The sequence below is a fragment of the Carassius gibelio genome, chromosome B22 (assembly GCF_023724105.1).
Source record: "Carassius gibelio isolate Cgi1373 ecotype wild population from Czech Republic chromosome B22, carGib1.2-hapl.c, whole genome shotgun sequence".
Classification (NCBI taxonomy): Eukaryota; Metazoa; Chordata; class Actinopteri; order Cypriniformes; family Cyprinidae; genus Carassius; species Carassius gibelio.
This window is the reverse complement of record NC_068417.1, coordinates 483214-500133: the sequence shown is the minus strand read 5'-3', so window position 1 is coordinate 500133 and position 16920 is coordinate 483214. Positions and strand designations below refer to the sequence as shown.

Sequence of the window (16920 nt, the reverse complement as noted above, 5' to 3'; positions counted from 1 at the left end):
AGACTACAGGCTGCATCAGCGGCGATGTGACGTCACAACGATCTCAGCCATTCCCGTGAGCGCGGGCACGCCGCGCGCCGCAGTTAGCTCGCGAAGCTTCTTTTAACTGAAATAAACTATGTTTTAATTTATGAATTTGACTAAATGTATTGTATATATATTTGTAGAGCTGTTAGGAGTTCTGTGAACATAGATACCGCGTCTCGCTCGTGACTAACGGTAAGTTTGACCGCGTTAATCGGTCTGTCAGATGGAGTTGTTCTGTCACGAGCATGTCGAACCGGACTCGAGCTCCAAACCGGTTCGCGCGTTCAGAGACGCGGTTCTGACCCGAGACTCGCGCGTCTGTCGGAACCTGCTGAGCTCGGAGAGACCGAGCTTCAAACCCGGTACCGAACCGACCGACGAGCAGCGCTACGTTCGCCCAATCCTAACGGGATGGATGCTGCAGGTGAGGAGAGAGCTAATGAATCATATCAACCTGAATCACTGATTCGAATCGTGTTCAGATTCAGTGTTTCGACTCACACTGATCTGATGCTGTCTAATGAATCGCATTCTGACTCAGTGATTCAAATCTTATTGATCTGATTCCTGTAATGAATCATATTCTGACTCAGTGATTCGAATCACACTGATCTGATGCTGTCTAATGAATCATACTCTGATTGAATCGTGAATCACGGATCTTGTTCTGGAGCAGGTGTGTGAGGATCAGAAGTGTGAGGAGGAGGTGTTTCCTCTGGCCGTCCATTACCTGGACAGGTACATGTCCCAGAATGCCGTGCACAGGTGCCGTCTGCAGCTGCTGGGGTGCGTCTGCATGTTCCTGGCCTCCAAACTCAGGGAATCGGTTCCTCTGAGCGCCGCCAAGCTGTGCGTCTACACGGACCACGCCGTCTCCGTCCCAGAGATCCTGGTAAGGGTTGTGTTCCCGCTTGTCCAGAAGCGTTTGGGGTTGTCTCGCTCTGATGGGTGATGTGTGCAGCAGTGGGAGGTGATGCTGGTGTCTCGTCTGGACTGGGATCTGGCCGTGGTTCTGCCGTCTGACTTCCTGGAGCCGCTGCTGGAGACGCTGCCTCTGAGCGCCGAGGAATCGGCTTCGGTCCGGAGACACGCGCTCTCCTACATCGCTCTGAGCTCCACAGGTACTCTCCTGTTCCCCTGCAGCTGTTGATCATCTGTTTGAGTCACTGATTCACTCGATTCGTTCAAACCTGTGTGTGTGTGTGTGTGTTTTCAGAGCTGAAGTTCTCGGGCCTGGCTCCGTCTGCGGTGGCCTGCTCGTGTGTGACGGCGGCGGTGGTCAGACTGGACGTCCTGAAGAGCCAGTACAGCACCGACGGCCTGCTGCAGCTGCTGAGGGACGTCCTGGACACAGACCTGGTGAGGACACTCTCTCTCTCTCTCTCTCAGTGGTGTGAGCTGGATCTCTGAGCGTGACTCTCTCTCTCTCTCTCTCAGGTGTCTCTGCGCTCCTGTCTCTCGTCGCTGGAGGACACCATCCGTCACATGCTCCCGTCTCCACCCGACCAGCACCTCACGCTCTGACAGAGCCTCTCCCGTCTGCTGCCCGTGGCTTCTCGTGTTCTCCTCCTGTTGTTGACGGTTCCGGTACATTAGCGTTTGTTGGCCACGTTCGCTTCAGGTTTAATGTTCCGCACCCAAGCAAATATTTGCTTTGTCAGGAAACCTTCGCCCTTTCAGACACACACAGCACTTATTCCATGTGCTCTTCTTGCGTTATTGATAGACTCTTTTAAACTTTTAAAGACACGTGTGAAAATAAACAGGACTTGATGTGAATGCTGAATGGTTTTAATGTGCTGGTTTGAGCAGAAGTCAACAGATCAACTGAATGCTTATGTTCTTCATCTATTAAATTTATTATAATTAAAACTAGCATACATTTAATTCAGAACAACAGAAACTAGCTTGGCAAGTAATTGATATTTCTTTTATACTAATAAACAAATTTACATTTAATGTCACAATGCAAAAAAATGACCCCAAATAATCTCAGTTGTCTTTACGTGAAAATATTTTTTTTTCTTTATTTTGGGATAAAATATAACCAGGATGTTTTTTGGTCTGGATTTATTACACAAATCACCTGGAAAATAAACTTAAGATATGAAAAGAAGCAATAATTTAAATAATCTGAATCCCAAAAACACATTTAATACTACACACCAGTATATTTTTCAGGCATTGTAAGTTTATTATCATTTAGTTGATAAATGTTGCATTGGCAACTAGACGAAATAAAATAGTTACAATTTTTATATCTGATTTTATTTCAGTTAAAGTTCAGTGGGTTTCAAATACCCATAATGATTTTGTGTTTTGGTTAAGTATAAAAACCCTGATATTGGGTCCTACTTCAACTTCAAAAGAGCACAGACACGTTTGTTGCACACTCTTTGTCTTAATTACTTTCAAATTCATTAATACTTAAATGAGATTACATGATGAGTGCAGAAGAAACAACATCCAGAGAGTATTTTCCATTTGTGCTGTTTTATTGTCGAGTCAAAGAGACATCAGGGCAGATAAATCAGGCACTTTGGCAAATAAACATGCAGGAACTCAAACTAAATATATCAGCAAACAGAAGAACAACCCTTCATTCCTCGGTTATCTCCTATAAATCCCCCTTCTGCTCTACTGAGCTCTGAGTTCAGATTCACTGATGACCCCAAACGCCCCGCTATGACACCAAAACACCATTCCTAAGTAGCTGTTAACATCCAGTAAATCTCACCGCTTCAACACGTTCCTTGAAGACACAATGATTGGAACAAAACTGGAGAAGCTTATTCTGAAAGGTCACGTTGTGTTTTACATCCTAATAAACGGAGTTCAGACACTCCTATCTGCAAAACTCTTATCATCAAACAGATGTAAATCTAAAGTCTGGACTGTATAAAGTCATGGACAGACAGTAGTGTATTGTGTCGGTGCACCTGTGAACTCTGAGCAGATAATGGCATGATCGATCTTCAAGAGCACTTGAGTCAATCTCTGCACCGTGGTTATTTTTGGAGAGATGTTGTTGTTCAAATACCAGTGTTCACCTTAAAAACAAACAGAACTCACAATGGTTCTGAACTTCATCATGAGTCATCTTTGGTGTTTATTTTTGACTTGACTAGCCAACACCCTAAACAGTCATTTAAAAACGTTTCAAAGAATACCCAGTCTGGGAGCGAAATAAAAGGCACTTTTCTCAAACCAAGGCTACTTTATAAAAACCACTCTTTTGCATGTTACAACACAAACTGCCGTTCCCTCAGAATTAAATGCATGTCCTAAACAGGATGTCCTGTCCTCTACGAAAGCCCATTTCCTGCTGGGCCTGAAAACATTCCCTGACCACTCTTTGTCTGGCATTGCTCCAGAACATTTCCAAGTCTTCAACCGGCTTCCCTTTCCTAGCACAACTGGAGTTGCGTCAGCTCTGCACATCGTAGTCCCTGTGAGTTTCAGCTAGCGGTCGCTCCCAAGGCTTGTTTATATGTCTGAGTGACGTTTTCACAGTCAGAAATTGAGAAGACGCTATCGGACACTCCTGCGCGGTAGCAGGCCATGTCCCAGTGTCCCCGATACTGAGACTCTTCCCTCAAGTCGAGGAGATTGTCAGCAGACACACTTCCTCTCATCCTGCGTCCACCTGCTGGACGCTCCACCGGGGCGACGGGAATCTCTCGGTCAGGAAGGTCAAGTCTGTCGAAGGACTCCGAGGAGAGGATGCTATCCTCGCTGACCGCGCCGCTCGGTCGGGATCTGTGGACCACTGTTGGTGAGGAAGGAGCGAGCTGGTCCAGCGATCCGAATTCCTCCAGGCCGCTGGAAAACTTGCTGTGGCGTTTGAGGATACCCTTGCGGTGCGGCACCGGTGACGGCTTCCCAAGAGTCTGTCCGGAGCACACCGGAGAAGAGGAGTAATAGCCGGACTCTCCTTCCGAAGGCTTCTTCAGGATCCCTTTAGGAGGTGGAGGCAGGACCGGTGGAGCCAAAGTGTTCTGGCTCTTCTCCTCCAACGGCGTAGCCTGGGGGTCACCGGGCGCTCTCTGTTTAAGACTTCCCCGCTTCTTCAGAATCCCTTTAGACGGACGAGGAGCTTCCTGCATGGTCTGCGAGACGTTGTTTTCCTTGCGTGAGCGGCGTATGGAGCGCTGTCTCTGGACCGGTTCCCCACCCGTCCGCAGCAGGCAGCGCATCTTAGAGCCGCTCTCCAGAAGCGGGCGAGACGTGCGGCGGAGCCAGTCTGCGATACGAGTCGGGCCACCGGTGGGACACGCAGCGGACGCTTGTCCTGGCTCCTGATGCACAGCTGCAGATTCACTCGGAGCCAGCAGAGGGAGCTGATAGCCCCAGTTCAGCCACCAGTGACCCGCGATCTCCTCCAAAGTAGCTCTACGCTCGGGGTTCACCATCAGCATCCAGCGGATCAAACCACACGCATCTGTGGAGCAACAAGAAAGATTAGTATTGATGCTACACAGGGATGTCACGAGGAGGGCCACCTTCCAGTCGAGTTAGCTCCAGCTCTAATTAAACTTGCCCTAGACACCCAAACAGAGTTGTCAGGATCTCTAGAGCTAGTCGGAGCTAATCCCTGCAGGAAAATGGCCCTTCAGCTGCAGATCTGGACACCTCATTTAAACACATTGGTATGTGGCTTCTGGGTGTGAGGGACTGTTGGCAGTGCAACGTAGGTGTATCCAAAGTTTTATGTAACTATGCAAATGATCAGCCATGCAATGTTTTGACTACTAATGGAAATGAAAGCATGGGAAAGCATCCCGATACTGTGTTTTCCAACCCTGTTCCTGGAGACACACCAATCGTACACATCTGCAAACTCTTCCCAATCAAACACACCTGACTCAACTCATCAGCTTGTTAGTAGAGACTCCATGAGCTGAAGGGGGTGAGAGAGACACCCTAGATGTGTACTGTTGGTGTGCCTCCAGGAACAGTGCTGGGAAACATCGTGTAGCAAGATTAGTTCATGTTACTCTGGACACCTTCCCAGTTCTGTGTAATGTAGGGACATTGTGTTGCTGCTGGTGCTAACTCAAATTTATGAGACAGCCATGCAATGGTCAACAGATGGAAGGCTATCTGCCCTAAACGCTTATCTGCTGGAAATAGATAAGCTCCCTCTATAAAACTGCTAGATGGCATGGTTGAAAGAGCCACGTCTGGACCTTTGCCTCGACAAACACAGTAAACCAGTTTCGTGCGTTGGTTTAAATATAGGACAAACGGCACACAAAGCAGGTGTCTTGGGTTTCGGTCGTCTTCTGTATGGTTTAAGAGCCTCACCAGAAGGTTTGCTGGGTTTGCGGTAGTTTCCGGTGCTGATCTGCTGGACCAGGTTCTTGTGGTCGTGTCCGTCGAAAGGCATGGCTCCGTGGATGAGGGTGTAGAGCAGGACCCCCAGAGACCAGCTGTCCACCTCGGGTCCTCTGTACGGCCGGCCGTTCACGATCTCCGGAGACGCGTACAGAGGACTGCCACAGTACGTCTGCAGGAACCTGTCGTCCTGGTAGAGGTTCGACAAGCCGAAGTCCGCGATCTGGAAGACACACAGAGAGTCGTTGGCCAGTTTCATAGATTTACACCGTTATCTCATGCTCAGGTTTCGATAGGGTGTTTGTCTTGTTTAATAACCCTAGGGAAAGTTTCAGAGATCATGTTTCAAACGGACTTTGAAGATCTGTTTGTTCTCAGCGCATGCTCGATACCTGTTTGAATTCATCTATTCTGCTGATCGTTGATCTGAATCTAGTTGTAAAACCTTCACAAATTAAAAGAGCTTACCTTTATATTGCCCTTGTCGTCCAGCAAGATGTTCTCCAACTTCAGGTCGCGGTGAACAATACCGTTCTGTTGGAGAAACAGAGATATTTAGAAACCACAATCAGATTTAAATTATATACAGATGAGCCATTTTTGACACACTTTGTTGAGTTAAATACTCCAGTGTTTAGTTGCTTGCTAATGTACGTTATTGGAATATTTCATAATACCGCTATCAGTGTACTTTTATAAAATTTTTTACTGTTAATTATGGCTTTAAAGGTATCGCTCACCCAAAAAATTGGGCGTTGGGGAGTAACTAGTTACATGTAACGTAATTACGTAATTTAATTACTAAATACATGTATCTTTAATTAGTTACAGTTACTTACAGTTTAGGACACAATCATGTTTTTCCAAGGCATTGTGAGACGCTAGTGTTTTCTGCTATATCTGTGATTTAGCTTTGATTTCAAAACCAGTATCGTAGTTATTAAACCCTTTCTTGTTATGATTAAATGCAGTAGCTATTAATCTGTAACCATTTAATGATCCAGTCCTCGATGACATCACTGTTTAAAATATATTTCAGTTTCACTCTCGAACACTTTCCTGATGACAAACGCTCAGGAAACCCCCGAGTTTCCTCTGATTCTACACTGATTTGGTCGTGTCAGAGCAGGAGTGCGAGTCTTTGGTGGTTGTGTGCGTCTCTGAAGGAGGGCAGATCCTGGTTTAACATCACAACAGAGCGTCACACATTCCTGAAGACTCCTCCACACCTGTTTGTGCTCTGTTGAAGCTGAAGTCTTTCTATAGTTCTCCTGACTCGAGATGTGCCCACATGACGTCTGAGTAAAGCTGGACGGACTACAACCCTGCATCTAACCATAACAAGCTTCATCTGTGAGAGCAGACGGTCAGTATGATGAAACATGATCGTCATCCTCTGTAGGAAACTCTCTTTGAGCTCAGGACTCATTCAGCCCAGGAACAATACAATCAGAAGAGTTTAACTGCGTATAAACATGGAGGAGGGCCTTCTTTGGTTCCTCAAACAAGCATCAGAGGTGTTTCATTTATTTGTGTGCTCTGCTGTGGAGTGTGAACTTCACCTCAAGAGTAATAAAGTCAAGCAAATCAAAATAGTTTTTATTATTAAATTTGTAAATAAAAAATAAACTCAATTTTCTAAAAGCTTTCACTTTTAAGTTGTATTTTTTTGTTGTGATTTTGTCATATTTGTTATTTATCTATTTAATTATTCATTTTTATTTCCATCTTAGTTTTATTAGTTTTAGTAACTTAGTAATTTTTAGTAAAATTACTTAATTAGTTTTTAGTAATTTTGTTTTAGAAATGTTAACTTTTTTTCTATTTTAATTTATTTAATTTAGCTTGGATATTAATAAATATAAATTATAGTAGTGTTATTTAAAATGTTATGGAAGAATATAATGTTGTTTTTAATTTTTTATTTTTTTTTCTAATTTTAAGTTTTTATAATTTAAAAAATAAAACTGGTCTATATGGTTTTAGTCATTTTAGTACTTAACTGTAGTTATTAACAGAATTTACAAAAGGTTGCAAAATAAACAATAAATGTAATAAAATAATTTATAATTATTTTAACCCTTTCTGTAACCTTAGACACTAAATAATAGAAATTACAGCAGTGTTATTCTAGTATGCTAATAAAGTTTATAAAATAAAAATGTAGTTTTAAGTTTAAGTTTGTAACTTTCTTGTGTTTTTCCTCATATGTTTTACTTTTAAACTAGATTTGGCCAACATAAGCTTCGGTCCCCTGAGATCAAGCATCAAACACTGTATGTGTTGTTCAGAAGGTATGTGTACAGAAACGGAGAGAGGCAGGAAGAGCAGGTGAACTCTGACCCGGTGGCAGTAGTGAACCGCAGAGACGATCTGTCTGAAGAAGAGACGAGCCTGACTCTCAGAGAGGTGCTGTTTGTCACAGATGTAGTCGTACAGATCTCCCTGACTGGCGTACTCCATCACGATCACGATCTTGTCCTTGTTCTCGAACACTGAAACACAGGTCAGAGGTCAGCTGTGAGGTCAGATGTGTGTGTGTGTCTGTGTGTGTGTGTGGGTCACGGGGTCAGCGTCTCTGTACCTTCGTGGATGCTGATGATGTGAGGATGAGACAGAGACGACATGATCTCGATCTCACGCCGGATGTGGATCAGGTCCTGCTCGTCCCGGATCTTCTCCTTACGGATCGACTTGATGGCCACCTGCACACACACACAAATCAGATTTGTGCTCGCATGTTTGTGTGTGTGTGTGTGTCAGACGTGTCTCCACAGGTCACTGATGAGTGGCAGATGGACAAACACACACACACACCTGTTCTGATACACAAAAATATACTTAAGTAATTCTAAAAGTATTAAGTGACCGAAAGAAACTCTGCAAATGCTTTAATACTCTATTTATATATATACACACTTAACCCCATCTTTTGAGTGGTGACTAAGTGTGTTTTTAGTGTGTGTAGTTGATCCTGACAGTGTCCCACAGTTGAGTTTGTCATGATCATTAGATTCAGAGACGAGCTCAGACGTGTCCAGACTCGCTCAGAAGAGGAGAACAATAACAATAATAATAATAACCTCTTCCTGATCCACCGAACAAACACACAACCTGACTTCTGGGAAAATACTCTGATCTGCTTTTAAACTGAAATCTGAGTTCTGTGCTGTAAAACACACTTTACTGCAGATATACTCCAATTATTATTTTACACAACATAGAGAATAAACAATTCTTAAAACAAGATAGATTTAATATCAATTCTTATGTCAGATATAAATTAAATTAAAATAGTGTTTTCTTGTTTGAAGGATAAAACTATCATAGTTTAGTGTGCTTTGTGCTTTTAATAAACGAAGAACAAGATTCATAGCAGATTTATTCTAAAAAAAACTGAACTATTATTTCAGTAGAAGAAACCAGGAGGTTTCACTTTCCTTGAGGAACACACTATTTAGGATGGGTTTTGTTAGGTTTTTTTTTGCATTTTAACATGATTTTTTAATGGAAATGAATAGAATTAGTGCTGAAATGTATAGAACAGGTTTTTAATAAAATAGTTGGTGAACACAGAAGCGCTGGTGCTGCTGAAACAGGCTTGTGTTCCTGAGAGCGGTGCGTGAGGTGTCTATTAAAGCAGAAGAACAATAGGACGGTGCGTGCGAGGGACTAACGCTCTAATAATAAGTGCAGGCTGTGTGGATGGAGCCCTGGGCTATTCAAAGCTCTTTCCCAAGCCTGGGCGTCTCTGCAGAACCTGTTCAGTGTTTACTCTCAGTGATCAGAGATCACAGTATGGCAAGCTGTGTACTCCTTCAGATCTCACGCAACAGAACGACAACTCTTCATTTCAGGAACTAGATTACAACTAGTAAAAATATCATTCTTGATGTCTGGCATTGCATTTGCACTAGTTAAACGTCACCAATCAACATTTTCACTAGTAGCAATTTAACACTTGTACATTTTTATTAGTAACAATATCATTACTGAAATCAGAAATAAGAATTGTATTTTTTGATATGTGCAATACGAATTAATTTGATTCTTGATATTAACATGTGCAGCCTTTGGTGAAGTTTAACTAGTGAAAATACAATTACAGATATCAAGATTACGAGTTGAAATGTAATTCCTTATATCCAGAACTAGCAATCTAACTAGTAAAAACTGAATTATATTTATGAAGAATTCTTATTGTGTTAAGGAATAAAGGTTAAAGCGGCTTGCCATACTGCAAAGCACACACAATCAAAAGTGCTTCAAATCTGCAGGACAATTAACAAAACACACCTATTAAATAACTTCTGTCAGTTTTCTCTACAGTAAAAAATATTGTATATTTTATTCTAGATATTGTATTGTTTACTTAATTATTTGATGATGTGAATTCATGTTTTGTTGATGTTTAACGCGTTGTTTTTATGGTGACAGCGCGCGCTCTCTTACCGTGTTGCCGGAGCGGTCCACCGCTTTCTTCACGCGCCCGTACGTGCCCGTCCCGAGCGTCTGCTGGAACTCGTAGCGGTGCTTCAGGTTGTGTTTGTGATGGTGCCGCTTCACGGCCTGACGCTTGACGCGCGCGACGCCCGCAGCCCCGTCACACTCCATCAGACTTCAGCAGAGGAAGAGTGAGAGTGAGATGACGTGTGTTCATGTCCGCGTGCAGGTGCAACAGTGAGAGACGGGCGCGCGCGGAGCGACTACTGGAGACGGTGTGGGCGGGGCTCTTCCCGTAAATACCGCCCCTAGGCTTTGTTTTGAATTAGGTAGGCATTGTTCAATCCTTTGTAGACACGCCACATAATCTGAGACCACGCCCACACGCTCCCAATTGATTTTGTTTCGCGGAAGCTGGCTTCTTATTTCTGACTTATAACAAAAAAACAGAGTAATGTCTAAAAGTTGCTTTGTGACAAGGTGTACAGTAAACAATCTAAAAAAAATAGAACTATGTTTTTATAAGGTGTCGAACCAAAATTTGAGTGTTTAGGACACTACACCTTTTATCTGAGAAATTATCAAAGTGAACGGCCCATGAGAAACACCCCCACATCCACAACTGTTTTTCATCTTATTTACTGTTCAGCTGGTCACACATGAGCTTTTAGACATTGTTCTGTTTTTAGAAATGACGAGGATCACTTCGCTGAATAGCGTCAGTGGAGAGCGCGGGATTGTGTTCCCTTCTGGGGGCGTGGCCTAAAGACGCTCGGTTCTAGGGTTTTGTTGTTGTTTTTTGTTTTGCAATCTTTAGGACAACGAACATACAGTACAAAGGCATCAAAATAAATATAATAATGAATAGACAAAGTCTTTAAAATTGTTTGCAGTTACCCCGCTTTGCTGTTTCTTGTATAGTGACCTATTTATATTTTAAAATGAGTAAGTTCTTTTTTTTTTTTTTTTACTGCTCGTTTACATTTGTGGATGAAGAATTTTCCATAGCCTATATAATAAGTAAATGTACTATATACCAAATTCTAAAGTCAACAGTGTACTCATGAAAAAACATACTTGCTTTGAGTAAACCCTTTATACTAAATCTGTTTACTTTTACAATTTACTCAGTTTATGACTCGCGATTAATATTTTCCTCTCAGCAGGTGTTTTGGCGCGCTTCGTGTAACGTCCTCCCGAGAGCGCGGGAATATGTTCATCTTCATTAATAAAACCGAAAGTGTAAACTTTATGAAGAATGGTATTGAAGGGGAATTTGCTCTCGTTAATGTGTTTAGTATGTGAGCTCTTACACAATCCTGGCTCAGTTAATAGTGTTTCATGTTTACATTTAAAAATGTTAAAGCTTACAAAGGGAGTTAAATCTTAATATTTTCGCACATTTACATATTTAAAATATGAGACACCAATGTTTCAGGAGTTGAGGATAGTGAATATATGACACATGGTTATTCCATAACTGAATGTAAATGTATATGAGTTTTTTTTTTTTTTTTATCAATTCATTTGTTAGACGCCAGTGTTTCCTGTATAGCAAATATATTAAGTATCATTCTTTAATACAAAATACTTTTTTAAACTGGGATAATAGATTGCAAGAAAAAACGTTTTTTTTTCAGGTTGATATTATTCTTTTTTACAATAGTATAATATTTTTGCATACATTGAAAAATGAAGTTAATGTTAAATTAATAATTTTCATTTCTGAAAAAGAAAATTGGAGTGACTTTATTCTCTAATTATAAATGTCATCAAATCAGGAGTCTCTTTTCAGCTTTTAAACATCAAAACCATGATCCCCTTCATTAATATAACTGAACATATAAGCTATTATTAGGTTTATGCATTCCCCATGAAGAACACAAGGTTACATCCCAGGAGCACAAGAATGTTCTAGAGTGATGAATGAAGCCAAGAAAAACATGAAGAAAACGAAGAGGAAAATAACACAGGTGAGACTTATCAATGTGTTCTTTCCATTTACATATTAAACTGTTGGTAAGTCGACAAGAAATGTTATTTAGGAGATTATTATTTTAGTTATTATTTTGCTATACCACATGTAAATCAAAACAAAGAAAAAAGAAGAGTAATACAGCCACACTGGGAGATAGGATCCGAGTGAGTGTCGATCATAGACAATATTTATTTATTATTAAAAAACTAAGAAATTACAATAAAGGACAAAATCTATTAATAACAATGAAAAATAAAAGAGCAATGAAAGAAAGTTATCTACGGTTAATCAGAGTCAATAGAAATACATGTTTCATATAAATGAAAAAACCGGACACCTTTTTATTTGTTAGTCGAACAAAAAGATTGAGCACTGAGTCAACCTCAATCCGGAAATACGAAAAAACAGCAATTGAGCCCAAATTGTGTGTGTGTGTGTGTGTGTGTGTGTGTGTTTTCCTTTAAAAATATGTAAAAAAAAAAAAAAAAAATGTTTTTATACAATTTAAGGGAAAATGATTTATCTTGTTTAAAACATAAATCATAGATTTGCTGTAAATATATATATATATATATATATATATATATATATATATATATATTAGGGGTGTAACGGTTCACAAAATTCACGGTTCGGTTCGATACGATACACTGATGTCACGGTTCGGTTCGGTTCGGTTCGGTACGTTTTAGATACAGCAAAATGCAAAAACATCTCAACTTTTCAGAATGCCGCAAGCGCACCGCGGGTCATGTGACAAGAACCAACCAATCAGCTTCATCCTTTCCCATAACAACGTTGAAAACTCAGCCAAGATGAAGGAACAGCTGATTATAGTTGTATATGGATTGCAATTTTGAAATAAATTTAGTAGCAGAGCTACTGCAAGCGATTTTTAGAGCTGCAAATCCATTTATCCTTCGCTGAAATTTCCGCGTCTCATGGAGAGAGCACGTCATTGTTGCTTAGCAAAGACAGACGCCTCATGAGCGCTTCTGCCCGAGCGCTTTGGAAAGGAGGAGAAAGACGCGCTTAGCGTTTTCCATGCGTTTTTAGGCACGATATGTGAACGGACCCTAAGGCGCTCGCTCACTCAGCACGCGCTGAAGGCTCATTGCAAAATGTCTAATGCATTTAACAGACCAGAAATATAAGATCCTAAAATAACCAACAGGTCTGGTGTTTGGGTGCACTTTGGATTCCCTGTAAACTATAATGGTGTACCGGTGTCTAAATGCTGCAGGCATAGTTTGTTGCGTGCATGTTTCTCCTTTTTTTCGTCTTTTCCCAGATACTGACACAATAAGGTGATGTCGGCGTAAATGAGTTGACATGTTTCAAGTATTCACGCTGGTGTTTTTTTTTTTAAAGCAATGAAGCAACCGCGCGAAGCCCTCACTATATAGGATTTTAGAAAGAATGCAGAGCACTAGTGTAGTGTGCAAACTTACCACAGTGTGGATTTCAGAAAGTGTGCAAAGACTTCACGTGCACACTTACCATAACATGGATTTACAAATAATGTTCTAAGGAGGGGCTCTCATGTCACTCTGATCGAGCAGCTCATAGATGGAATCATGCATCTCAAACAATATGTTTGAGAGTCATCTTCTTTTTCTAGTCTGTTAAACGCATTGGCCATTTTGCAACGAGCCTTCAGCGCGTACTGAGTGAGCGAGCGCCTGACTGAGTAGCCTAACATAAACATATAAGATGGTGTTTTTTTTCTTCTTCGGGAGTGTCAGGGGCGTTGCCTGTTACGTCGTTTGGGTTATTGGGCTACCTTGTTGAACGCATATCATTATATTTCTCTTTTTTTTTCAAATATAATTAATTAGTCCAACGAACCGTTCGGTATGCATAATGCGTACCGCGTACCGAACCAAAAGCGTCGTACCGAACGGTTCAATACGAATACGCGTATCCTTACACCCCTAATATATATATATATATATATATATATATATATATTTTTTTTTTTTTTTTTTTTTTTTTTTTTAAATTATTGCAGATATATTCCAATTATTAACATATAAATGTATTGTTTTCCAATAATATGCGTAAGAAAAATTATGTAAAAATAATTCTTAAAACAAGATAGACTTAATAAATATCACCAGCTTTATAATTATTTCTAAGAAAGAATTCTGGAGCCCCGAATGTTTTCAGTAAAGCCCCGAATGTTTTTATTACCACCATGCCATCAATGAGTTTTCATGCCCAATAAAGTAATTTATATTAGAATTTAAATAAATAAATATCTCTCGACTCAAGTCCACAGTTGTCTGTAAATTTACCCAAGTAAGTACGCGTTGTCATTCACATCCGACGAAAACCGCCCACTGAGTCTAGTGCTTTTAACTGACATGTAAACTGACCAACCATCGATGAGCGTCTGTACGATCAGCCAATGAAGTGAGATCTTTTGGAGGCAGGTGGTTTGTTGGCGTGTAGTATTTTACTAGATCAATTTATTTGAAAATTAAAATGGATATTTCAAAATTAATCTTCTTCTTCTTAAAAAAAGGAAGTAAAACCCCCCAGCCAAAACACTTGAATGCCAAGATACAACCGCTTACTTCAGGTATATGTAACTTTTATATTTATTTTTCGGTTTTAAATTGTGTCTGATTTAACGTTACATTTTGAACATCGAACAGTTAACGGTTGCGCAGCACAGTCTGTAGGGGAAACACACACACACACACACACTTTTTTTTCAGAATGAATCCTCCGTTTCTAACGAATCCATGGATTAAATGACTGACCGACTCACTCATTAAGGCAGTGGCATGCTGCCACCTAGTGGCAAAGTAACATTCTAATTTTTTTCATAATTTCATATTTCTGTAGCCTATTCCAAATTGTATATTTGATACATTAACCTTCTTATGATTAGTTATGCAATTTGTAAGTGCTTTGTAAGTCCTCCTTCAAAAATATAAGTGTATAGAGCCCTGCGTTTATAAATATACTTGGCTTTAAACACAGAGATAAAGTCCTTTGACCGGTATATCCTTATAGAGTAAGAGTATGTCAGTGCACTGCTTCATGTTTGCTTCTTATCCCTGTTCTACCAGGACGAGTGTAGCCGGTCAGGCTTGATTGGAAAATAAAAGAAAACAGAGACAGAGACAAAAAAAAAAGTGAGATAGAGACACAACATCAGCATATGTTTCAGGTTACAAGGGATAAAGTTTAAATAAAATGTTTTAAATTTGTTTTTATTGTTTTTGTATATTTTAAACTAGGTAAATCTTTCTGATCCTCAAACTGACTCAAATGATTCGCGATCCCGCTACGAACTCCCGAACTTATTCAAATGATTCGCGATCCCCAAATTGACTCAAATGATTCGCGATCCCGCTCCAACTCCCAAACTGGAGTCAGATGATTCAAATGATTCGCGATCCCGCTACGAACTCCCGAACTGACTCAAATGATTTGCGATCCCAATAAACATAATGCTATAAAAGTGTGCACATCAAGAGAAATAAACAGCAGATGTTCATGTTAACAACTTCTTTAACTTGAGCAAACGCTGCTAATACACATACATGTTAATAAAGTAAATAAAACAAAAAATGAATGTTTTAATGCTACTGAATAAAAATAAACGATCCAGTCGAAAGTCTCTGCTCATCATGACAGGACCTGGATCAGTGAGCTGCGTCTCGGGCCGATGACGTCACTTCCATGGAGGCATGTTGTACACGCCCCCGTCCATTGACTCCGCCCCCACGTAGAAACAGTGCCACAAAGAGAGACGTGCAGAAAAGTGAAGCGAAAAGGGAAAATGGTATCGCAAGCTCAAACTAGACTGACACGCAAAATAAAAGCAGCGTTGCAAATAAATTAATAGATATGACCATGGAAAATATGTATTGCAAAATCATTGCTTTCGCGCTGTTTCATTTGTTTTGCAATTTTTAATTTTTGTTTGCAAAAAGCAAATGTATTTTCCTCAATACTTTAAATAAAATGTTTTAAATTTGTTTTTGTTTTTATTGTTTTTGTATATTTTAAATAAGGTTAATCTTTCTGATTTATTAAAATAAAAAGTCACATACATGGATTTTTTTGGGCTAAGCCCCGGATCTCCACTCACCCTAGAACCACCCCTGGCTTACACCTTCCTTTTATTTGAGAAATGATCAAAGTGAATGGCCCATGAGAAACATCCCCACATCTATAACTGTTTTCATCTTATTTACTGTTCAGCTGGTCACACATGAGCTTTTAGACATTGTTCTGTTTTTAGAAATGACGAGGATCACTTCGCTGAATAGCGTCAGTGGAGAGCGCGGGATTGTGTTCCCTCTGGGGGCGTGGCCTAAAGACGCTCGGCCCTATAGGGTTTTTAGATCCTTAGAACATCTTTAGAACAATGAACATACAGTACAAAGGCAATAGCATAAATCACATCAAAATAAATATAATAATAAACAATAAATAGATTTAAAATTATTCAATTTTTTTTTCACTTTGTTATTTCTTGTTTCTTTTTACATATACAGATAGTGACCTATTTATATTTTAAAATGAGTAAAAGTATTTTGTGGATGAAGAATTTTCCATATATAATTTCTAAAGTCATAATAATCCATTATAATCTAAAGTCAACAGTATACTCATAAAAAAACTAAGTTTACTTTTACAATTTACTCTTGTAAATTTTCCTCTCAGCAGGTGTTTTGGCGCTCGTGTAACATCCTCGCGAGAGCGCGGGAAAATGTTCATCTTCATTAATAAAACCGAAAGTGTAAACTTTATGAAGAGTGGAATTAAAGGGGAATTTGTTTTCGTTCATGTGTTTAGTAAGTGAACTCTTACATCAAACGGGCTAAGTTAATAGTGTTTCATGTTAACATTTAATTCGTTTTATTAGTAGAACTATTCTGACGGGAATGAACGAGGCTGAGAGACTTGAGTGTTTAACAACACTGACTAAATCATGTATCTTTCGAAAGAACCTTGGGTGATAGTGATTAGCTGCAGTAGCGCAGAGTTAACCTCTAGAGGGCGCCAGGTCACCGCACTACAAGCACACTACAGTATACATCTAGTGTACTACACTGACTGCACAGCAGGAGAAGAGAGAGGAAAACAGGAGATTGTAGCGAATCCACCACCTT

The 16920-nt window shown here is 40.2% G+C and overlaps 2 protein-coding genes across 2 annotated transcripts; one reads left to right on the top strand and one right to left on the bottom strand.

Annotated features, from left to right (window-relative positions):
* Positions 1–1899, top strand: ccnd3 (cyclin D3). Its single transcript, XM_052589976.1, has 5 exons — positions 1–451; positions 704–919; positions 989–1148; positions 1244–1386; positions 1465–1899. Exons 1-5 carry the CDS (start codon positions 251–253, stop codon positions 1549–1551), a joined length of 807 nt encoding a protein of 268 aa, XP_052445936.1. The 5' UTR covers positions 1–250; the 3' UTR covers positions 1552–1899.
* Positions 1900–2503: 604 nt separating this feature from the next.
* LOC127987579 (NUAK family SNF1-like kinase 2) lies at positions 2504–10071 on the bottom strand. Its single transcript, XM_052589947.1, has 6 exons — positions 9817–10071; positions 7949–8069; positions 7708–7859; positions 5833–5898; positions 5335–5587; positions 2504–4468 (listed from the first exon to the last, which is right to left on the bottom strand). The coding sequence occupies exons 1-6, from the start codon at positions 9976–9978 to the stop codon at positions 3486–3488; spliced, it is 1737 nt and encodes a 578-aa protein (XP_052445907.1). The 5' UTR covers positions 9979–10071; the 3' UTR covers positions 2504–3485.
* Positions 10072–16920: the final 6849 nt, after the last annotated feature.